We start from the raw sequence: 23,951 nt of genomic DNA, 5'->3' as shown, positions 1-23,951 counted from the left end.
CAGTTTTGCAGCTACGGTAGCCTTCACACTTACAAAAGCAAAGGTGTGCAAAAGGCTGTCTATCAGCCGTCATTGTTGGAGTTCATACCTTCTCTTAATACATCCATGAGTTCATGTTGGAGAGTGGCGCAGACACCACGAGCGGGCACGCGCGCCACCCGACGAAAATGAAAGAGAAAGAAAAGGAGACTACATTTTGAATATGTGTGGTCCTCCATGTTTCCCTCTTCAAACTTGCTGGGGCCGGGAAGCAACGATACCCATTAGCAGCAGCTGTGAGTCGAAAACGTGAAAAGGCGGAGCAGTATGTCCTGTATGTCCCTTACCGGCTAAAGTATTTCAAAGTGGCGCATCATTATGGAGCGTCTACCCCAGTTCAAGCAAGCTCAAATGTAAAATTCCAAGCCAATAGGAATACTTGAAATTGATGGTGGTGGTCAATATTCATGAAAAAGGACAGGTTTGTGAACGGGCAACACAGATTTTGATGATCCCCTTAACAACTACAAACGTTACACACTGGGGCTTTAACATGGGAGCCCAATAAAAACGGCCACGGCATGCAGATGACACGCTCCCACCACGCAGCCAGTGTGCAGGAGCCCTTGTGTGTGGCTAGGGGATTTTATTTATATTTCTATATATATATATTTTATTTTTACTTTGTGAAACATTATCAATAAGTCAAAATCCAGTGGAATGCATCTGCCAATTAGGGTTGTGCCGATGGACGATATCATCTTCCATCGTGATGGTTGACCGGCATCACGATGGAGATCCACCATTGTGATGCCACGCCCCCCACCCTGTCAGACACACGCTAATCCTAGTGGACGGGAAATTGACAACTGCGTCGGTCTTAAACTAGCAACTAGCTATGTGCAACCTATTTTTAGTGATATAGTCTCTCTCTCTCCCTGTCAGTATAGTAGCTCGCTGTACCTGGACTAGTAACGTATCAGCATGCGATAAAAGGCGTTAACGTGGAACATTATCACACTTTCCTCTATCCCCTCATTGGACTAACTTTGTGGATACTGCTGTGTGCGTGCATCAATAAGTAAGTCTGATGACGATGTTATGCAGGATTTATGAATGTACGTTAGCAACAGTAGGCTAATTTACGAGGGTGCTATTTTATGTGTGAGCTAATATTGCACATCTGTTCATGTGCAGAGTATTTTAGGTTATTACTGTCGCTCTGTTGAAGGCAAACATTCCACTGTACTGTCGTTACACAGATCACGGACATCTGATTGAGTCTAGACTTAACGCCACCGTAGTTAAGTGAAAGTAGGTTCATTTACTGCCCCTACCAGTGGCAGTAATACGGTCTATTTAAAGAGGGCATTTAAATGTATGTCCCATGTATTAGGTTAGTGATATTCCACCACTAATATTCCGTGTCTAACTACGTGTCAATCACTGCTCATGCCCACGCATTCATTCTCCCTTGTGGGGGGAGGGGCTTAGGAGACCGTTTTGGGCTTTAGCAGAAAGGGAGGAGGGACTGAGAAGTTGTCTATGTTAATTTTTTTTGGCTAAGTCCTGGATCTTCACAATCCTACCTACGGCACCTTTAAGGACCACCACGCAAAATGGCACGATTCATCTCCAGGGGTTTATCCTAAAAATACTCTGTACTCACAGGTTCTCCATCGGTTCCTGCAGGTCCTGGGGCCCCGTCTGACCCCGGTGGTCCCGGCGGTCCGGGGGGTCCAGACACCTGCTGCACCACAGAGCCATCCCCGAGCCGAACCACCTCCGCTGCAGGACCGGGGGGACCGGGGAGCCCCGGAGGCCCCGGGGCCCCACGTTCTCCTTTATTACCGGAGTATCCGAAGCCAGAACTACCCTGGTGGGGAGGAAATGGAGAAGAGATATTCAGAGAGGCCTGTAAAAAATTATCACATAATTGTCTAATTGAAAAAAAGTGGCGAAAAAAAGTCAAAAACGTAAAAAAACAACAACAACAACAACAACAACACACAAACATCCAAAACATTGTCGAATTTCGTAGGAAAAAAAAAACTGTTAAAAGCAATAAAAAAAACTTCATAAGCTGCTGAAAAAAGCATCCAATGGCGGAAAAAAACCAGAAATTAAAAATAAGTCTAAAAAAAACGCTGAAAAATACGTCAAAAAGCGTCAAACATGGGCGCCTGGGTTACTCACTTGGTAGAGCGTGCGCCCATGTTCTCTATTTGGATAAAACGGACCAAACGAGATAGGTGTGAAAGCAACGTAGAAAAAACTATAAGAATAAATTCTCCTGCCGTGTGAACAACGTTAACGTACCTTTGCACCTTTTTCTCCCTGAAATAAAGAAAGAAAAGACAAATATGTAATGTATAAGTACTGTATGCAGCTGATGACCCAGATACACAGAGGGATGTTTCTACCTTCTGTCCGCGTTCTCCGCCCTGAGAGGACGAACCAGAGGAAGTGATGCTGGAGCCTGAGTCTCCCTTCGGCCCTGCGGGGCCCGTGTCCCCCACTGAGCCTTTTGCTCCTTTGTCGCCTTTCTCCCCTTTAGCGCCGCCGGGACCTGAAGGACGCGTCACATCAAAATAAATAAGGAAGAACTTGGTTTTGGAGCCCGGCGTCGATACATCATGCAGAACAGAAGACGGTAATCAGCTCCACTTGTAAATGCATGCTCAAAACAAAAGCAAGAGTTCACATACTGACCCCACATGTTATGCACTTAAAGGGTAACTTTGCTTTTTTTCCAACCCTATTTTCCCATGTTTTTGTGTCTAAGTGACTGATGGGAACAACAATCTTTGACATTGGTCCAGTATTAAGCGAGATCGCTGCAGTCGGCAGTCAGTGAAACAAGCTACAACGTAATTTAATGGGCAATTGTGCATCTTCAATTTACATCCACAAAAGTGCTTGTTTGGTCACTGACAGGCTTAGATTAATACTCTAAGGATCTGACAACATTATGGAAAGGATTTCTAAGGAGGATGACCTTTCTGTTAAAGAGTAAGATCCTTTTTTTAAACATAACATCTGCAAAATTGCATTTGCTAAACCCACCAGACTCCTTGAATATAAACAGTAATTTTGGGATCGTAAAACACATTTCATTCACAGTCGACAGAAACAAAATAAAACTGTGAAAAGCCGTTTTGGGTCGTCTTTCCACTTTTCCATCCATCACAATCTAGTTTTGGTTGAAATAAAAACAAAGTTTACCGATTTACATGTGAAAATATGTTGGCTCTATACACGCTAATATTATTTGTTTGTTTAAATTGAGTCTGGTGGGTTTAGCGCTAGTGACCTCAGAGATGTTCTGGTTAAACAGAGGTCTTAAAGAGGTTTTAAATAGGTCCATCTTTGTAAGGGTCCTTTCCATAATGTTGTCAGACACTTAGAATATGAATCTGAGCCTGTCAGTGGCAAAAACAGAACGTTTAGTGGACGCAAACTGTCGGTGCACGGAATTTCATGCTGCACCAATGGGTTAATAAAATTAGAATCTTTTATCGGGGAATTTGAGCGGGTTCATGACAAAAGGGACAACAAGATGTCGACCGACCTCCACCAACATGCTCACCACCCCGGTTTAAAGCAACACTAGAGAACTTTTCCCGCGTCGCTCCCCTACAGGCTGGGAGCGGAATTGTTCATTACATTACATTATGGAAAAGTTACTTAGTTTTAACACATGACAGCTAGAGAGACGCAGCGCTCATTCTATCCTGTGATAGGATGGCCACATGTTGATTAGGACATAATCCTAATCTGTCCTTCTGCCAGGCACAACCCGTTGCCCCCGACGATCCACCTCTCGGGCCCGGCGATCCGGGCCGGCTGCTCTCCACCGACGGCTGCCGAAACCTGACGTCTACAGGCAACACAAACCAGCGGTGGAAAGTAACTAAGTACATTTACTCCAGTACTGTACTTAAGTCCAAATGTTGCGGTACTGACAGCTTTAGTTACTAGTAACTTTACACATTAAGATTTCTGCACACAAAACACATGGAGTTTATAAAATCTGATGTTTGATTATAAATTAAACCAGCCAACAATATATAGTATTCGATTTCAACCCTTTTTTTGATGCTTTAAACACTCTTTTTGAAGCTTTGGACCCATTTTTTTATGCTTATAATGCTCTATTTGACAGTTTTGAAGCTTTTTTGTGCATTATGTCGGCAGGATAATTTAAAAGGCAAACGCGACTACATTGTGCGTCTGCCCTATTTCTGATAGCGTACCAGGAGAAATTTTGCCATGGCGGGCCGCCACTACAAAATCAACATAGAGGAAACACTGGGTATTAGTACTTTTACTGGAATAAAGGATCCAAATACTTCTTCCGCCGCTGACACAAACATAACTTTATTGGCTGCATGAGGCAAGTGTTGGCTTGTTAATGTCTGTAGTGTTTCATTTTTTTTGTTAGGCGACAGAAAAAATAAATAAGTAAAGTTTAGGATTTTCAAATACATTTTTACCAAAAGTGAATTTCTTTTTTCCTTACAAGCCATTTATTTAATACTCAAGTGACAGTTTAAAGAAACTACTCCTGCCACTTCATCTAACACTTCATCACTGAGTGTACTTATATCTTTTATAAATACTATTTAAGTGGGTTGTACATTTTTATTTGCCACTTGTATATGTGTTATTTTAAAGTCTATCTAATCGACTCTAATGCAGAACCAGATGTGCTTTACTTGTTTAACTATCCACCAGAGGGAGCCAAAGAGTTCCAGATCTCACCAGCACGTTCAAACTAAACATCTCACTTGTGCCTTTCAGAAAATTTTGAAAATCTGGTTTTAAACTCGCAAAGTTCTACTTGTACTTGCTTTACTTACTTGTACTTTCTTTTTTATCGGTATTATCCTAATTTATCAATTCTTCAAATTCAGAAAGTTTGGAAGTCGTAGTGTGTGTGTGTGTATGTGTGTGTGTGTGTGTATGTGTGTGTGCAAGTGTATACAAGTGTATATACGTGTGTGTGTGTGTGTGTGTGCATGTCTGTGCATGTGTGATTGTGTATGTGTGTGTACATGTGTGTATGTGTGTGCATGTGTATATGTGTGTGTGTGTGTGCGTGCATGTGTGCATATGTGTGTGTGTGTATTTGTGTGTGTGTGTGTGTGTGCAGGTGTATACAAGTGTATATATGTGTGTGTGTCTGTGTGTGTGCATGTGTTTGTGTGATTGGTATGTGTGTGTATATGTGTGTGCATGTGTATATGTGTGTGTGTGCGTGCATGTGTGTGTGTATTGTGTGTGTGTGTGTGTGTGTGTGTGCAGGTGTATACAAGTGTATATATGTGTGTGTGTGTGTGTGTGTCTGTGTGTGCATGTCTGTGCATGTGTATGGGTTTGTGTGTGTGTGCATGTGTGTATATGTGTGCGTGCCCATGTGTATATATGTGTGTGTATGCATTTCTGTGCATGTGTATACGTGTGTTTATGTGTGTGTATATGTGTGTGCATGTGTATGTGTGTGTGTGTGTGTGTGCATGTGTGCATATGTGTGTGTGTATTTGTGTTTGTGCGTATATGTGTGCATGTGATGTGTGTGCGTGTGCATTTGTGTGTGTGCATGTGTGCATGTATGTGTGTGTGTGTGTGTGTGTGTGTGTGTGTGTGTCAGATAGCCGTGGTAGCACCGTGTTTTCTCTCTCTCGTGATATTCAAATGTCTTGTTTCTTTCTACCATTCCGATATTTGAGTTTAGGATATATTATTATTAATATTAGACATTAGCCCTGTTCCACTGACGGCGCCGCTGACGACCTTTTACCTGTTTCTTTGAGTCTGGTTCCGGTTGAGGATATCAGAGGGGGTTCAGGTACCGGCCGGAGGGAAGCAGGGGTGGTCTGCAAAACAGAATGGGGGTTGAGATCTCCACCTACAGTATCTAGCGAGAATGGGGGGTCAAATTATAACCGGGAGGTCTGGTGGTCGTCCTCCAGGAAATGTTAAGCATCAGACACTTAATTTCCTGCATTCTGGTGGGTTTTTCTGCAACAATTTGTGCCTTTATCAAATATCTTTATTATATCTTTAATTAATATGCTGTATTGGTGGTAATTAGTTGTAACATTCCCACCCCCCCAGGCCATGCATTCATGTATTTGCATACCAAATAACTGCAGGGATTCGTATTGAGCAGATTTCTTTTAAATTCAAATGACAGCAGTCTCAAGTTTCGTTTGGTGGTGTAAAACTGAAAAGACCGACCTTCACGGTGTTTCCTGTTTGTCTCCTGTCGCCGTCGCCGCTGCCAAAGTCACCAGACGCCTGCGAGACGGAGAGAGATTTTTCACACATTCAGACACTTGGACTGAAACGCTGACGTGGGAAAAGAAACGGAACACTCACGGCGTCAGAGTCGTCCTCGTCGTCGCACAAACGCTCGGCAGCCCGAGGGTTTCCCACCACTCTCAGATCTGCAATCTCACCCTGAAAACACACACACACACACATTCTAGGGTTGCACGATATTGACAAAATGTGATATTGCGTTATTGATTATGAATATTGCGATGTCGATATTAATTTCAGTATTTTTAAACATACGTAAAATTGCAAAAGTTACGGGAAAACGTATCAAAATAGATTCGTAACAAATTAAACAAGTTTTTTAACAACACAAGGTTTATTTCAACTGACGGTCATATTGGACTGGTCCAACATGAAGAAATAAATAATGTAGACAAATAAATGTCTACAGAACAGGACATGTTCTACTGGTTGGACAGTATAAAATATATAAATAAAGAGAACATGACACAACTTTTCTTTGTGTTCTCTGAATCGTTCCATTTCGTTGTCTCTGCGCTGACGTGCACTAACATGTGCGAGTGGCACGGTAACAGGCCAATGAGACATGACCATTACAGCGTTTCAACCGGGCTCTGAATCAAACACAACTAAGCCACACAGCCAACGGATGGGATGCTAGTTTACTTTAGAATCAAACATCAGATTTTATAAACTCCATGTGTTTATGTGTGCAGAAATCTTAACATGCAAAGTAACTAGTAACTAAAGCTGTAACAGATGAATGTAGCGGAGTAACTAAAGTAACTAGTAACTAAAGCTGTAACAGATGAATGTAGCGGAGTAACTAAAGTAACTAGTAACTAAAGCTGTAACAGATGAATGTAGCGGAGTAACTAAAGTAACTAGTAACTAAAGCTGTAACAGATGAATGTAGCGGAGTAACTAAAGTAACTAGTAACTAAAGCTGTAACAGAGGAATGTAGTGGAGTAACTAAAGTAACTAGTAACTAAAGCTATAACAGATGAACACACACACACACACACACACACACACACACACACACACACACACACACACACACACACACACACACACACCTCCGTGCACACAGCGTCTGTCTCCATGAAAACAAGAGAAGATGGCTGGCCAAATTCACAAGTTCACGAAAGGTTGGTATCTATCTCGTGAACACCTTTACACAAATACACATTAAAAAGTGCTCTAAAAATATTTCATATTCTGAATACAATGTTGTCAGCGTGTTAATGCTGGAATCCCAACCCGGCTCTTAGCAAACAAGCGATTGCGCCCGCTTCAGAAAGTTAACTAGTTGCAAGTTTGCGGTAAAATGCAGTTGGGTTGTCGAGGTCAAAACACCAAATGTAGCAGCTGTGAATCAAATAAACTTATTATAAATAATGTTATGTCATTTTTTTACTCTTACACTGAATGCTTGCTGCTTCAATCCAGATGAGCGCCACAAATTGCTTTCTAATCTGTGGGAAACACTGCAGACAGTTTGGATTTAAGACTTATATTATAACGCTGGACATGTGAGAATACTGTGCCTTGGAGACCAGTTTGTGGCCTTGAAAAACCGATGATTTTGTCAGAAAAAGCCCAGACATAGCAGCTCAGAATAAAAAGTGTTTGGACAAATTTGCAGTTTCAACTTTTGTCATGACCCGGGTCACTGGCTGGGCGCAAGCTGAAAGGTCAGAGGTCAACAGGCCACAGGGGGGGTCAAGTAACAGATTTACAAGAGTGCGGAGGGTTAAGTCTGCCCTTCCTGTTGCCTGTGAGCCATGTTGATAAAGTAGAGAGATTATTGTACTCTCGGGGAACTGATCAGCCTGCAGCTACTGACCACCTAAACTGTAAATTGTTGAAAATATCTGCTTCATACATTTCCAAATCTGTCTTTCATATTTTTAATGGATGCTCGATCAGCGGTGTTTGTCCGACATTATGGAAAGAAGGCCAGATTTCTCCTATTCCAAAAGACAAAAAGTCAACTTTTAATGGTCCAATCAGCAGGCCTAGCAGCATCTTGCCTGTGCTTAGTCAACTTTTAGAAAGAAATTGTATCTGTGCAAATTGAAGACTATCTTTCTAGAAATGGTTTAACCTCTATGTTCCAACATGCATCTAGAGCTGGTCACTCTACTGGCACCGCTATGTTACAAACGTCTGATAGCCGGCTTGCATCAATTGACCGGTCGATGCTTGTGGGCACATTTGTGCTAGATTTCAAGGCTGCGTTTGACGTGATTGATCATGATCTCTTAACTGGTAAACTTATGAGTTATGGTTTTAAACACTCAGCTATTTTGTGGTTAAGAAGTTACCTGTCGGTAGATCACAGAGAGTATATTACACAGCAAGGCATTAGACGGTGGTGTTCCACACGCAGAGACCCAGATACACACACACAGAGAGAGACACACACACACACACACACACACACACACACACACACACACACACACACACACACACACACACACACACACACACACACACACACACACACACACACACCTGCTCTGTTAGCACACAGTGAACTACTCTGACTTTTCCACATCCCGTGGGTGACATTTGGAGCAGGTTTTCATTCATTTCTGACAGAAATGTGATGCCAAACATCTCTTCAGCACTTGAGCATTTCCTCTGCTGGTACCCCAGAGTTTATAGCCTGAAAAAAAAATGGACTTCTCTTCCAAATGCTAGTGTGTAAAATAGGTGCATCTCTAATATACAGATGTTATAGTCTATAAAAGTTACAACAAAATTATTTTGTTCACAAGTTACACAGCAGACAATGTAAAGTGATGTACATTTACTCATTGAAGACAATGCTTAAGTTATATAATATACTCTAGAGTCTGTTTGTATGTCAGTAAAAGAATATTTTTATATACAAGGATGTTGTTCTTCATCAAATTCATAGTTGAATTTGTTTCAAACCTGCACGTGGATCTTCTAAAGTCTGTATTTTAAAGTGTAATGATAACTTCTCCAAATGCAGATGAAAAGTGCAGCCTTCTTTTGTCCAAATTTAGAACACACAAAAAAGCAATTCTAAAAAAAAAAAAAACATCAATAGTGTCAGTTCTCAAGTACTGTATTTAAAGTGCTATTTGGCTTTTTCCCCTTCCTTTATTGGGTTATATATCTTTTTTGAGCATGTTATAGGTTTACAAAGTGAAAAAGCCCAAACCCCCCCCCAAAGGGACTTATCATCTCCAACAGAAACCACTGTTCACCAACTGCTCCAAACAGCTCTATTGTAGTCCAGCCTTTACTTCAGAGACCAACGTGGTCACTTAGGAACACACGTTATAATGCTCACCTAGCTGCTAGCATGGCACGCCCTCATGCTCTGCTTCTGACTGGCTAGTAGTCCTTACCTAGCTACTGTCAGGGCCCGCCCTCATACTCTGCTTCTGACTGGCTAGTAGTCCTTACCTAGGTACTGTCAGGGCCCGCCCTCATACTCTGCTTCTGACTGGCTAGTAGTCCTTACCTAGGTACTGTCAGGGCCCGCCCTCATACTCTGCTTCTGACTGGCTAGTAGTCCTTACCTAGCTACTGTCAGGGCTCGCCCTCATACTCTGCTTCTGACTGGCTAGTAGTCCTTACTTAGGTACTGAGCATGTGCGACTCCCAACAAAGATGCAACAGAAGTGAGATGTCTCACTCTGTAGCTAAAACAGAGTGCTCAACACACATGGTGAAAGGAGGAGCTGCAGCAATGTGCAAATACAAATATATGGTGTTTTTTGAAAATTAAACTAAATTAAAAACTGAAAATGAGCATAATATGAGCACTTTAAGTAACATTTTCAATGCAGGACGTTTACTTGTAACAGAGTATTTTTTCACAGGGTGGTATGAGTACTTTTACTCAAGTAAAGGATCTGAATACTTCTTCCACCAATGGTCCGTTTACAGTTTTAACACCACATCATTTGGTGTTATTCTAACGTTACCTGGAACTTGTCGGTGTCGGCTCCTCCTGCCTGACCCACAAAGATCCCGGCGCCCGTGTCGAGCTCCATGGGATCCGGCGAACGCTCAAACTTTACCACCTGCGGCTCCGAGTCGCAGCCCAGGTAGAAGGTCACCTGCTCCTCGAAGACGGCGAGCGAGAAGCGACTCCAGGTGTCCACCAGGCTCGGCACCTGGAAGCTGGCCGCCTGGTACGAAGCCTCCGAGTCGGGCTCGGTGTAGAAGAACTGCACCGCCTGGCGGCCGGAGCGCACCGCGCCGAGCTTGACGCCGATGTACATGAGCTTCTGGGGCCCATCGGTGATGGAGAAGAGGACGGCGGCCGCGGGGGTGGACGGCTTGACGTGGAAGAGGAGAGAGAAGTGGCGGTGGAAAGGGTTGGGGACGTGGGCCAGGGCCGGCTGGCCCGACACCGCCGCGGGGGTGAAGACGTAGGCCGTTTCTCCCCCCGGCCCGTAGCTGCGGCCAATCTCATCCGGCGGCGGGTCTCCAATTAGCTGGAGCAAAGAGATGCCTGCAGGAAAGGGGGGAACGGGAAATTCAGAGTCAGAAAGTTAACCCTTGTATGGTCCTCGGGTCAAAATTGACAGAAATATGGGTTTCTTTCAACCATATTGCCCAAAAATATCATGGATGCATGCATGTCTGTTGTATGGATACATTCTTCACAGGTCAAATTAATGATTACTTCCTTTTATTCAATGTTATAGCATTTGAAAAAAAAAATGTTTAAATGGTTTCAAAACTAAACTCTGACATAAAGCAGTCTGTGATCCACTCAACATCCTCTGATCTTAACTATTAGTCAACATCATTCATAATTTCTGCTTCTTTTTTACTCAAAATGTAGGTATAATGTCATAAATTAGGTTAATCACCATGAATAAAAAAAAAAAAACATTGGAAAAGTGACAAAGACAGGGTCAGTTTCAAGCACAGAAATGATGAAAAGTTATTTAAAAAGGGAAAACTTAGAAAGTGTTAATGTTTTGGTGGCTCAGACAGGGGGAGGTCAAAGGGGGGTTAGTGCTATGCGGGGGAAGCACTTTTTTCTAATTTTTTTTGCCGTTTTTTAGGGGTGGGGGAAAAATAATCAATACAGCATAGGATCGCGGTATTTTCCGTGGCAATACTCTATGGATACACAGATGCCATTGGGGACATAATTTGAAATTGGGAAAAAAAGGTAATAATATGTTTAAAATCGCAATAATATCGTATCGTAATGATATTGTATCGTGAGGTCTCTGGTGATTCCCAGCCCTACCGTTTTTGAAGTTTGTCACTTTTTTAAAGTTTTAGTCGCTTTTTGTCACTATTTTCGACCTTCCTTCCTTCCTTCCTTCCTTCTACGGTCTTCTTTTTTTCTCCAAGTTTGTCGAAGTTTATGTCAATTTTTCAAAAAACAATTCCAACTTTTCCAAGGTTTTTGTCACTTTTTTCCAAGTTTCTACTTTTCTCGGTGGCTTTTTACAAGGTTTCTGTCGCTGTTTTCTAAGTTTTTGATACTATTTTCCACCTATTCTTGCCTTACTTCTTTCTTTCTACCCACTTTTTACAGTTTCTGTTGCCTTTTTTCATTAACATTGAAATGTTTTTCAGTTTGATAAATCTATCGCTGGTCAGGGGGTAAAAACACAACTCAAATGGGGTACATTATTGAAAAAACGTTTGAGAACCACTGGGTTAGGGTGTGTTAAAACTCGGTAAAACGCACAAGGTTTTCACTGCAGGAAGAACAACGAGTTTAGGAGAGTGCTTTAAATGAGTCAGCGACTCGACTGATCCGCCCCAGTGGCTCTGCATCAACAAACCGTAAACCACGCTGACCCCCCAGGGTCAAACTGCACACCACAGGTCGGATCGCTCAACACTGGCTGAAATCAATCTGCTTTCTTAGAAATAAAGCTGGAACGATTCCAAATGTTTGCTGTACAATTAAGTGTCTCAGAAATAATTGCTGTTAACAATATAGTTGACTCATGTTTTAAGAGGGGGGTTTTGGGACCATTTTTTCAATGTTTTTGTAGCCTTTCTGGAGGGTTTTTCCCCCAATGTTTTTGTAGCCTTTCTGGAGGGTTTTTGTTGCTTCTTTCTGAGTTTTTGTTGTCTTTTTTTCCAGTCATTTGTTGCATTTTGACATTGACAATTTTTCCGAGGTTTTTGTCTCTTTTTTTCAAATTTTTTTTTTTTAATCTACAATTTTTTTCAATGCTTTTGTTGCGTTTCTCAATACAAGCAGACATGTCCCGGGATGTTCCCCCGCCCCCCGCCAATGTTGAACCCAAAGTTACACGCTTGGTGTATAGGGTCGTGTGTGTGTTGTTGTGCCTGTCTGTCTGTCTGTGTGTGTGTGTGTGTGTCTGTGTTGTGCATGTCTGTCTGTCTGTGAGTGTGTCTGTGTGTGTGTGTTCCAACAACTAACAATTGAAATAATAAAAACAGTATATAGTACTAATATAATTACAATTAGGCATATCTAAACAAAACCAACCATGACCTAACTATCGCTGGATTCCAGTTCCTAACTTTCTATTTTCGACAGGTTCTGTAAGGCTGGGGGTGGGGGGCGAGGGAGTTCAACTTGATGTGAAGAAACTGCTGATGTTTTAGTTCCCATAGATTATATTCTCATAAATCAGAATCACAAGGGAAGAAAAAGGTCCCGTCTCTGAGGACACTTCCACTTAGTGATCTCCTGGGGGCGGCCTGTCGTCGCAGACTCACCACAGAAGAGAGCCAGAATGTACCAAATGTCTGCATTTAAAGTCACAGAGGTTGGAGGTCGCGGGGGGGGTTCCCAAGGTTTATTAATGATGTGAAAGTTTTAAATAAATCTCAAGTGTTCAGTCAGAGAAAAGTAAAAGTAAAACTGTAACTTTGACAAAGACTCAGTTTGAGTTTAAAGGAAAAATCTGGCGCAAAATGAACCTGGGGGTTAATAACACGTGTGTACCGAGTCGACCGTTCTCTGGGATATGTTTTCATGCTAATCAAATGTGACCAGTTTTAGCGCAAACCGCTAATTAGCTTATAACGCTAGTCGTTAAAGCTAAAGTAAAAAGAAATTGCTATTTCTACACCACTAACAAGGCTCAAAATATCACCACACTCCCACGGTAGCATAATGAGGGTCCCTACATGTTAACCGAAGCATTGAGAACTTTGTAAGTGTACAGACAGTTTATTAAAAACATCGTTTAGAAAGACAGAACCGTTCACGTATACAGGCGGGCGCCATCTCGGGAAAACAGTCATGAGCAGTCGAACGACGAACGGCGTGCAACCACTAACCAGTAACATGGCTCAAGTCAAGTATTCAGATTCTATACTGCAGTAAAAGTACTCATACCACACTGTAAAAAAATACTCAGTTACAAGTAAAAGTCAGGACAATGGAGTTAGTAGTATTAAAAGTAAAAGCCTCGATGCAGACAAATCCGAAAGTGGAAACAAAGCATTGAAAGCGTCCAAAAATGCTCCAAAAAAGGGTCACATAGAGCGGTAAAATTATCAAAAAAAAGGGTCCAAAGAGTCAACAAAAGGCGTCAAAAAAAGTGTTAAAAGTTTGTTTGTCCAAAAAACCTCAATAAATGTGACAAAAACTCTGAAAAAAGCAATACATCTGTTGAAAAGGAACAAAAACCATGGAAAAAGCCCGGTTTTAATTATTATTATTACACCCACCCCCCACCACCCCATAAATTACACCTATGGCTGGACTTGTAGGCCGTTATATTGTTGGCTAGTTTCATTTATAATAAAACATCAGATTTTATAAACTACATGTGTGCAGAAATGTGTAAAGTAACTAGTAACTAAAGCTGTTACAGATTAACGTAGTGGTGTAACTAAAGTAACTAGTAACTAAAGATGTAACAGATGAATGTAGCGGAGTAACTAAAGTAACTAGTAACTAAAGCTGGAACAGATGAATGTAGCGGAGTAACTAAAGTAACTAGTAACTAAAGCTGGAACAGATGAATGTAGCGGAGTAACTAAAGTAACTAGTAACTAAAGCTGGAACAGATGAATGTAGCGGAGTAACTAAAGTAACTAGTAACTAAAGCTGGAACAGATGAATGTAGCGGAGTAAATAAAGTAACTAGTAACTAAAGCTGTAACAGATGAATGTAGCGGAGTAACTAAAGTAACTAGTAACTAAAGCTGTAACAGATGAATGTAGCAGAGTAAAAAGTCCAATATTTCTCCCTGTAATGTAGCGGAGTAGGAGTATAGAATCCAACCAGAGGGCGAGCGTGGGGCGCGCCGGGTGGTCCACTTCCCACGTAGGGCACCTGCTATTGGTTAATCCCACAGTGGCACAGCTGCTGCAGCTGTTGCACCAATCAGGCGGCTCAAATTGGGTTGGTGGAATTCAGAGCTGTAACAATTCAACATTGTTGCTGCGCAATTAATTGTCTCAGAAATAATTGCGATTAACAATATAATGGTCTCTTTCAGTCAAATTTAAAAAGATGTTTTTATGTATTACTTATTTAAACAAATGAAAGTTATGAATGAATCCTAGGAGACATCTTTTGGGTATATATATCTCTGTCATGTGACCCAGATAATGTAATAACACAAACACACACCTCTTTATTATCATCATAAAACATAACCCCCCCCACACAGACACCTTTTTTTTTTTTTTTTTTTGCTATGAATATTTTTAGGGTCAAGTACCAACAACTAATAATTTAAATAATAATTATAATATATATATATATATATATATATATATATATATATATATATATATATATACATATATACAATTTGGCACATCTAAACAACATCACTAATTACCAGTCATATGCCTAAAGCCCTTAGCTAATATTAGCGGTTAATTTGGTTAAACAAAGAAACCGTGATTATGGAAAAAGATTGACAATTAGACAATGATGTAATCATCGTTAAAGGCCTACTGGAATTCCATTTTTTTTTTTAACATGATAAATGACAATAGGGAACCTTTTCTTCTGCACCAGCATGTGAATCCTGTTTGACTTTGTGCACAGTGTACACATTCACATCTGGAAGCTATCCAGTAAAACAGCGCGCAGCTCTCCCACTGAACAGCCCAGTCCTGAACAACAACTACAGCATGTCTGCAAGCTATCATTTCATACAGTACCCAGACACACACACACACACACACACACACACACACACACTCACTTTTTCCAATTTCTCTATCTCAGTTGCAATCGCACGTCTCCGGCTCTGAACTTATTTCTGTTTTTCACGTTAACCAAATGCAAAACAAGCAAGATGATTAACAGACCACGAACTAGGCAACTGTTTTGTAGTTCATTTCTACATAATTTCCCCCATTAAGTCCCCTCCCCCACCACCCCCTCCCTCTCCCAATGTGGAACCCAAAGTTACGCCCTTGGTTACTGCTATTGAATATGACTATTTTACCAACACAGACCATGAACCGTTTACTTCAAGTCAGTGACCAGATGTTTTTATATTTTTTTTTTTGACTTGGCTGTTCTCCAAAGCCCAGATGGAAGCTGGCATGTACCGACCATGCTGCTATCCCTGCTTCTGTCTCCTCCCTTTCTTCATGCTAACCCATGGCCAACTGTATGGCCGAACGACACAGCGATGTTCCACAGCCCTGAAGGCATGGGCAAATAAGACGTGACCTCATGTATTCTGTTACAGAGGGATTACTTCAAGTGCCACGTCCGTATTTTCCAACATTTAACCCCGGTGAAACCCAATGCCTGTTTTACCGTGTGAAGAACGAAAAAAAAAAAAAAAAAAAAAAAGATACTGCCGGTGGAGAGAGGCTCAGACGGACAGACGGATGGAGGCAGAGGAAGGAAATGCTTGTCAGATGTCCATGGGAAAGTGGATCATTAGGGACTTGATAGGATGCGCACAGACTGCATCAGTCCCAAAAGCCTGCACGGACCCAACATGCCAGTTTAAAAAAAACAGCCCGAAACGTCATTGTGGGACTGGTGGGATTCCTCCAGAAGTTAAGGAGTGTACAGTGCATCTCAAGGGGCAAAAAAAAAAAAAAAAAAAAAAGATTCCCTGAAGGATAAGAAACATTAAGAAAAAAAGCACAAAAAATACCTTCAAAATTCAGATTATGCATCCCTTGGAATCTCCTTAAACGGGACCCAAAACACCTTTCATTGATCGAAGGAGGCGATGACTCAGATTGTAGGTTTGAGGTTTTTGGGACGGAACGCAATGTTGTTCATAGGGATCGACTGATACGGTTTTTTTCAGGGCCGGTAATGATTATTAGTAGTTTAAAGGTCCAATATGTAATATATTTACTGTAATAAATCCAAAAATTACCCCAATTTGTCATCAGATTAGAGCTGGGCAATATATCGATATCGTGATATGAGACTAGATATCGTCTTAGATTTTGGATAATATGGCATAAGTGGCTGCATTACAGTAAAGTGATGTCTTTTTCTGAACTTACCAGACTGTAACTGTTCTATTATTTGCCTTTACCCACTTAGTCATTATATCAACATTACTGATGATTATTTATCAAAAATCTCATTGTGTAATATTTTGTGAAAGCACCAATAGTCAACACTACAATATCGTTGCGGTATCAATATCGAGGTATTTGGTAAAAAATATTGTGATATTTGATTTTCGCCGTATCGCCCAGGCTTACATCAGATATTAAGGAAACATGCTAAGATGAAAAACTATATTATATAAATTACAAGGGGTGTGACGAGATCTCGCGAGATTAAAACGTGATGAGATTTCTCATTGAGGTGAAAAGTTGTCTCGTGAGGCAATTGTAAGAAAAAATGCCGTACTACTAACTACTGCACCCGCGAGTCGCGGGTGCAGTAGTTAGTAGTTAGTAGAGAGCTGTGGTGGTGCTGTAAGTGTTTTTGCATAGTGCTCGTGTTAGCCGCGGTATACGGCATTTTTTTCTTACAATGTTTACATATTGTGTTCGTCTTGTCTGTCACTCTTTCGCCGTTTATTATTTCCGCAGGAAAACCAAAATGTTGCCACACAAATGATTTAAAAGTGGCAGGGGGGGGGATCTTCAATAGTAACTCCACGCTCCATCACGCTGACATCACATCGCCTCACGAGACAACTTTTCACCTCGACGAGAAATCTTGTCTCGTTCTCGTGAACCCAATCTCGTGATGTGTCTCGTCTCGTGGAGTAAACGTCTCGTCACACCCCTATAAATTACATTTATATCTGCCTTTATGTCAAAACCTAGAGACTTTCAAACATCACCATGTCATTTATTAAATGTAGTCGTGTCAAAATTACATAAAAATATTTTCCCAACACGCACATGAAAAATAGTTGCGTTTTCGGTGCGGTCCGCGCCTGATGTGATGCGTTGTTTCTTCACCGCGGTAAGAAAAAAAAAAAAAAAAAACTATACCGTCACAGCCCTACTCAATACTATAGAGGCAATTTTGGTCGGTGCCTAGAGAGTATAGAACTCGATACCCCTGCCCTACTTAAGAAACAGAAATGTTAAGTCCTCAGTGTCTCTTTCTGACACCAAACATGCCAGTTAAACCAGCAGGTTCAACCATTAACACCCCCCAGCTGTAGTTGAACCTCTGGAGACCGAAAACCAACTGGACTTCACGCCTCCGAGAAGCCGAGTGGCGTCAGTCAACGCTTCAAAACGGAGGCGACGCAGCTCTGACATCTGCGGCTTCCCTCTGCTCCACGGTCAGACTTTAATCCACCTTTAAATCAACGCAGAGCAAATTAATCCTAACTGACGGGGTGTGGGGGGGGGGGTCAGACAGGTGGTGGTGGTGTTTTTTTTTGTTGTCATCCAGCATTTTCTTAAGCTGTGAAATGGTCTGGTTTCTTGGCTGCAGTCCAAATGAAATTTTGTTGCTGTGTGGAGAATGCATTCGGGCAGTGTGGAGAAATGAAAGCTGCAACAGATACCATCAACTATAAGCTGCTGATGGAATGTGTGCATACTTTCCTGTTTTTTGGGGGGGGCTTTTTTAACACTTTATTCTTTACATTTCTTCTTTTTTTTTCCTAAACACTGGATTAAAAGTTATGATTGGTTGGGGGAAATCGCAAGGAATGTCTAAACGGTAACCATGATTTCTCGTCTTCAGTAAGGGTCGAGCTCCAATAAACGCTGGACACTTTCCACAAAGTAACCTCATAGTATCTCCCTAATAAAGAAATGATAACAAAATTTGGGGAAAAAACATTTACTAGCTTTTTTTTGCTGTGAGTTAGATGAGGAGAAGGACGCCCCTTGTCATGCCTGTTGGGATGTTTGGACACCGTTCCAGACACACCCGGTCTGACGCAGTTACCGGTCTTTTCGCTGTGCTTTTCCGGCGCTACGTGTGATTTTTCATACATGTACATGGACTAATTAGTGTACAAAAGTGACTTTGATGGTTGAAAGCAGTAAGAACACTCGGGTGACACTCAGGTGGCGGTTTGATTTTACATTCAAAATGGGCATTAAAAGGTCCAACGTGTGGGAATTTCTCCCATCTAGCGTTGAGATCAGACTGTGGTATGCAAAAGTTTGGGCACCCCTGTAAATTTTCATGATTTTCCTTTATAAATCATTGGTTGTCTGGATAAGAAATTTCAGTTAAATATATTATATAGGAGACAAACACCGTGATATTTGAGAAGTGAAATAAAGTTTATATGATTTATGGAAAGTGTGCAAGAATTATTTAAACTAAATTAGGCATGTGCATAAATTTGGGCACCCTTGTCATTTTATTGATTTCAATACCTTTAGCACTAATTATTAGAACTCAAAATTGGTTTGGTAACCTCAGTGACCCTTGACCTCCATACACAGGTGAATCCAATCATGAGAAAGGGTATTTAAGGAGGCCAATTGTAAGTATTTCTACTCTTTGCATCTTCTCTGAAGAGAGCCTCAAAACAACTCTCAGATGACCTGAAAACAAAGATTGTTCAACGTCATGGTTTCGGGGAAGGATACAGAAAGCTGTCTCAGAGATTTAAGCTCTCAGTTTCAACTGTGAGGAACATTGTGAAGAATTGGAAGACCAGAGGCACAGTTCTAGTTAAGGCCCGAAGTGGCAGACCAAGAAAAATCTCAGATAAGCAGAAGCGCAGGATGGTGAGAACAGTCACAGTCAACCCACAGACCAGCTCCAAGACCTACAACATCATCTAGCTGCAGATGGTGTCACTGTGCATCGTTCAACTATTCAGCGCACTTTACACAAGGAGATGCGGCATGGACGAGTAATGCGGAAAAAGCATTTTCTCTGCACACGCCACAAACGGTGTCGCTTGAGGTATGCTAAAACACATTTGGACAAGCCAGCTTCATTTTGGAATAAGGTGCTGTGGACTGATGAAACTAAAATAGAGTTATTCCGGGTCCGAGTTTGGCCAAGAGTACAGCACGGCTAATTCACCGGTTTAGCTTCCCGTTGCTGACTCCTGTAAAAACAACGCTAAAGTAAACAGTTAAAACGATATGCCGTTTGAACAGAATATTAATAATAATTTGATAGAAGAGCCAAAAAGTGTGGACGCGGTTGCGTTAAACTTCTCGTTCACAGCCACAGAAGCCGTTATACAACTGTTCTACAAGCTTACTAGTACGCCTGACGACTAGTAAACTACACTCTAAGAAATTCTTATTAACCAGCCCTTGGATTAGCAAGAGAAAAAAGTTTGAAGTTTTAAACGTAGAAAAGGGCATCGCAACAAGCGTCAAAAGGGCTTAAAAAATAGGCTCTGAATAAATTAAGGAACAGATTGAATTTCTTTAGCTTTGTATGAGAGAATTTTAAATAACAGAAAATGTATTTTTACTACAGCTACTCATCAAATTTCTGTTTTTAAATTATGGGACAAAGTCCAGATTAATGAGCTGATAGAACTTATACTGTTATTTTATGGATTGATTTCTTAGAGTGCATGTTAAAATTGGTGAGCTCCTCCTTTACAGTATCCTTTTGTGCTCTCTCTCGCACCGTTTTCCGCCTTCGCTGCCGTTGCCATGGCGGCAGCAGCCGCAAGCAGCTCACCACTAACTAACTGGAAATGGAGCAAAAATGTCCAGGCAAACAGGAAGGACTCTGACTCATGATCATCCTTTTCATTGTAAATTGGCCCATAGGCAGCTTAAAGCGTTTAAAGGGTTTTTCACGAACTGACTGTGGACCACTTTTCCTCTAAAGAGCATAAAAGTCCCTCTCACACTTTGTCCCACTCTCCGTCTCTGCTCAGCTTTTAACCCTTGTGTTGTCCTCCCCTAGCTTGGGCTCTGGAACTCACCACTGGCGGGGCTCAATCCGAGGGGGCGGGATAAACAGTTGTCTTTCAAATTCCCTCTGCACGCAATAGGATAGCGCTCCAACCAACCAGAGCAACTAAGAAGGTAGCGGAGCTAGTTGATAGATTAAACTTTAAACTCCAAACACATCTTCCTTTTTTAAGAATAACTTCAGTGCCGTTCTTTGTTAGCCTAGAAATCTAGACGCGCCCTAGCGGCAGCAAATGTAATTTGCAGCCTGGGGGGTCTAGGCACTCTCCGTTGGCTTGCGAGCTGGAAAAACCAAACTCTGGTCAGGCCAATCACATCGTGTATAGAGTCGGTGGGCGGGGCTTATGGCTGCTGCTGCTGGTGAACACAGGTTCATGTTAATTTGAAAGGCAACCGTTTATCCCGCCCCGCTGATTGAGCTCCGCAAAACGGAGAGTTGCTAGATGACCCTGGCTGCGTCTAGATTTCTGGGCTAGTCTTCCCCGTCGACCATGCAACTTTTTGTTTTTCTGGGTCATAATGTAAAATAATAAATCCCACAGTTTTGGTCGTCTTTAAGACTTTTTTTATTTTTATTTTTTTAAGCTTTTTTCATGTTTTTGTCACTTTTCCAAACATTTTTGAAGATTATCCTGATGTTTGTGTCACTTTTCTGGTTGTTTTTGTCACTTTTTCTGATGTTTTTGTCACACAGACAATTTTTTCCTAGGTTTTTCAACATTTTATCAATTTTTCTTTACATGCTATAAAATTGAATAAAACACCCAAATTCAATGAAAGTAGTGAAAAGATTTATTTAACTTGTGAAGAGCGTTGTACGGAACCATCCACGTTATTTTGGTTGAAAGAAACCCATATTTCTGATATAGAAACTTTTTGAAAATGGGTCAGATTTGAGGAGGGAGGGTTAACGGTTGGCACAAGTGCCTAATTACCGCCCATCAAGTGTTACTGGTCGGAGAGGGTAGGCGACTGGCCGTGCCCTCTGACCCCTGGGGGAGACGTCGAGCCGCCCAGTCTCATCCCAGTCACAAGGCTCTCTTGTTACTCGCCGCGACACCGTTGCCCTTTTCTCCCCGAACCGAGCACACAATCGCGACACTCTTTTCTTCGGGGGAGACCACTTTCCCACCCACAGGCGCGATCATAAATGCCATCCGCTGCCCATCCTCCCCGCCACAGACGGTCCAATTGTTTCCCCGTCTTCGCAACTCTAGAAGCTCAAACAGCATTCGCCTCGAAATCCACACCGAATTCCAACGCCAATGCTGATCAGAAATTGTGAAATATGATGCCAGGTAGATAACCCAGGACAGAAATGTGTGACGGGGCATGCAAGAGCAGGAGTTGACAGAAGCAAATGGAGTGATTATTGTCCAACCACACTTATGCTGCATGTAGAAACAATTCTTACAATCAACCCTTGTGTTGTCCTCCGTCTGTTTTACCCGTTTAACAGATCAGAAGATGTGGAGTGGATAATCACAGACGGGTATACTGTATGTCAAAGTTTAGTCAGTAGGACGTTACTGTTATCTATTAACTCTACTGAGGGAGCTGAGGCATGAAATGAGCTGCACAAAACCAGCAATACAAAAAAAGAAACTTTTTAAAATGAAACTAAAGTTTTTAATTGATTGTCAGATCTGTAGTCACATATAGGGGTGGGACGGCGTGGCGTATGGGCGCGGGGGGGATGGTGGGTACAGATGTAGGTGTCTTGTATGCGTTATGTGCTTTATGTATTGCTTTATGTACGTAGTGTTTGGTATCATGAGTGTTTTAAAGCCCTTTTAGGGACGGCCATTGGAAAATTAGCAATAGCTATGAACGCTGTGATGCTGTATACACATGTCTATGGCTTACGCCTTTTGGAACCATTCATGTCTCTGTGTGTGTGTGCGTGTGTGTGTGTGTGTGTGTGTGTGTGTGTGTGTGTGTGTGTGTGTGTGTGTGTGTCTCTTACTCTGTGTGTGTCTCTGTATTTGTCTCTCCGTGTGTGTGTGTGTCTCTGTTTGCGTGTGTCTGTGTCTCTCAGTCTGTGTATGTGTCTGTATTTGTCTCTCTGTCTGTGTGTGTGTGTGTGTCTCTTACTCTGTGTGTCTCTGTATTTGTCTCTCTGTCTGTGTCTCTGTGTGTGTGTGTGTGTGTCTCTTACTCTGTGTGTGTCTCTGTATTTGTCTCTGTGTGTGTGTGTGTGTGTGTGTCTCTGTCTGCGTGTGTCTGTGTCTCTCAGTCTGTGTGTGTCTGTATTTGTCTCTCTGTCTGTCTGTGTGTGTGTGTGTGTGTGTGTCTCTTACTCTGTGGGTCTCTGTATTTGTCTCTCTGTCTGTGTCTGTGTGTGTGTGTGTGTGTGTGTGTGTGTGTGTGTGTGTGTGTGTCTGTGTCTGTGTGTGTGTGTCTGTGTCTCTGTCTGCGTGCGTCTGTGTGTGTGTCTCTGTATTTGTCTCTGTCTTGTGTGTGTGTGTGTGTGTGTGTGTGTCTTTGTCTCTGTGTCTCTCAGTCTGTGTGTGTGTCTCTGTATTTGTCTCTCTGTCTGTGTGTGTGTGTGTGTGTGTGTGTGTGTGTGTCTCTCTCTCTCTCTCTCTGCATCTCTGTGTGTGTGTGTGTGTGTCTCTCTCTCTCTCTCTGTGTGTGTACTAATAAACTGTGAATTAAACTTAAAAAGACAAACAATTTTGAGGTTGAGGAAAAAAATTTGGAGTCAAATATGACCCAAGGACAAAGTGAGAGAAGTTACATGTTGTTGTATTCCATGTCTGCTGGAAAATAATTAACTGACAAGACCCTAAAGGTCCCATTTCTCCCTCTTCCTTTTCCTTTTTTTTGTGTGTGCATTGGTTAATGAACGAGGTAGCCAACGCAGGTGTTTGGAAAATCCACACCCAATAAAAAACAGTCTAACGATGCCTCACATCCTGTACTGTATAATGTAAAAAAAAAAAAAAAAAAAAAAAAAAAGGGTCCCATTTTAGGAAGCCACTTTCACTACATCTTGATCATTATGATTCAGGGAAAATCTCAATTCTGCAGCACATACATAAGGACTGTATAGATAATAGAAGTTAACACTGTGTTCAACAGTATGGCTTGTATCAGAGTTTAAAGGTTATCCAAACAAGAGCATCACTTGTGGCACATGGAAAATAACAAAACTAACTGCCACTTTAACCCATGAGATTTGCATTACATATCCCTGTGGGAAAAATACATTCTAAAGATGGCTTCATGTTTTAAGGTCATACTGTTAACCCCTGAAAGAAGAGTCCATGCAGCAACAAACCTCCCCTGATGAAGACTGCACAATTTATGGCGCCGCTAACAGGCTGGACATGGGCCTCTGGAGCATTTCCTGTCTTAAGGGTTTATACCCGGGGGGGGAAA

General features: G+C 41.8%; 1 protein-coding gene across 6 annotated transcripts in view; it reads right to left on the bottom strand.

Moving 5' to 3' along the window:
• LOC114550872 (collagen alpha-1(XVIII) chain) overlaps positions 1–23,951 on the bottom strand; it is a 74,118-nt gene that overhangs the window by 27,136 nt on the left and 23,031 nt on the right. For all 6 annotated transcript variants that reach the window (XM_028571812.1, XM_028571813.1, XM_028571808.1 and 3 more), the window contains exons 2-8: positions 10,261–10,793; positions 6,364–6,444; positions 6,223–6,282; positions 5,783–5,858; positions 2,403–2,548; positions 2,299–2,316; positions 1,649–1,855 (exon numbers count right to left, since the gene is read on the bottom strand). In XM_028571812.1, the coding sequence (XP_028427613.1) occupies positions 1,649–1,855; positions 2,299–2,316; positions 2,403–2,548; positions 5,783–5,858; positions 6,223–6,282; positions 6,364–6,444; positions 10,261–10,793 (1,121 nt within the window). The remainder of the gene's footprint in view (positions 1–1,648; positions 1,856–2,298; positions 2,317–2,402; positions 2,549–5,782; positions 5,859–6,222; positions 6,283–6,363; positions 6,445–10,260; positions 10,794–23,951) is intronic.

This window comes from Perca flavescens, chromosome 24 (assembly GCF_004354835.1).
Source record: "Perca flavescens isolate YP-PL-M2 chromosome 24, PFLA_1.0, whole genome shotgun sequence".
NCBI classification, from domain to species: domain Eukaryota; kingdom Metazoa; phylum Chordata; class Actinopteri; order Perciformes; family Percidae; genus Perca; species Perca flavescens.
Note: the sequence above shows the minus strand (reverse complement) of the source record. Positions and strands in the feature narration are given on the sequence as shown.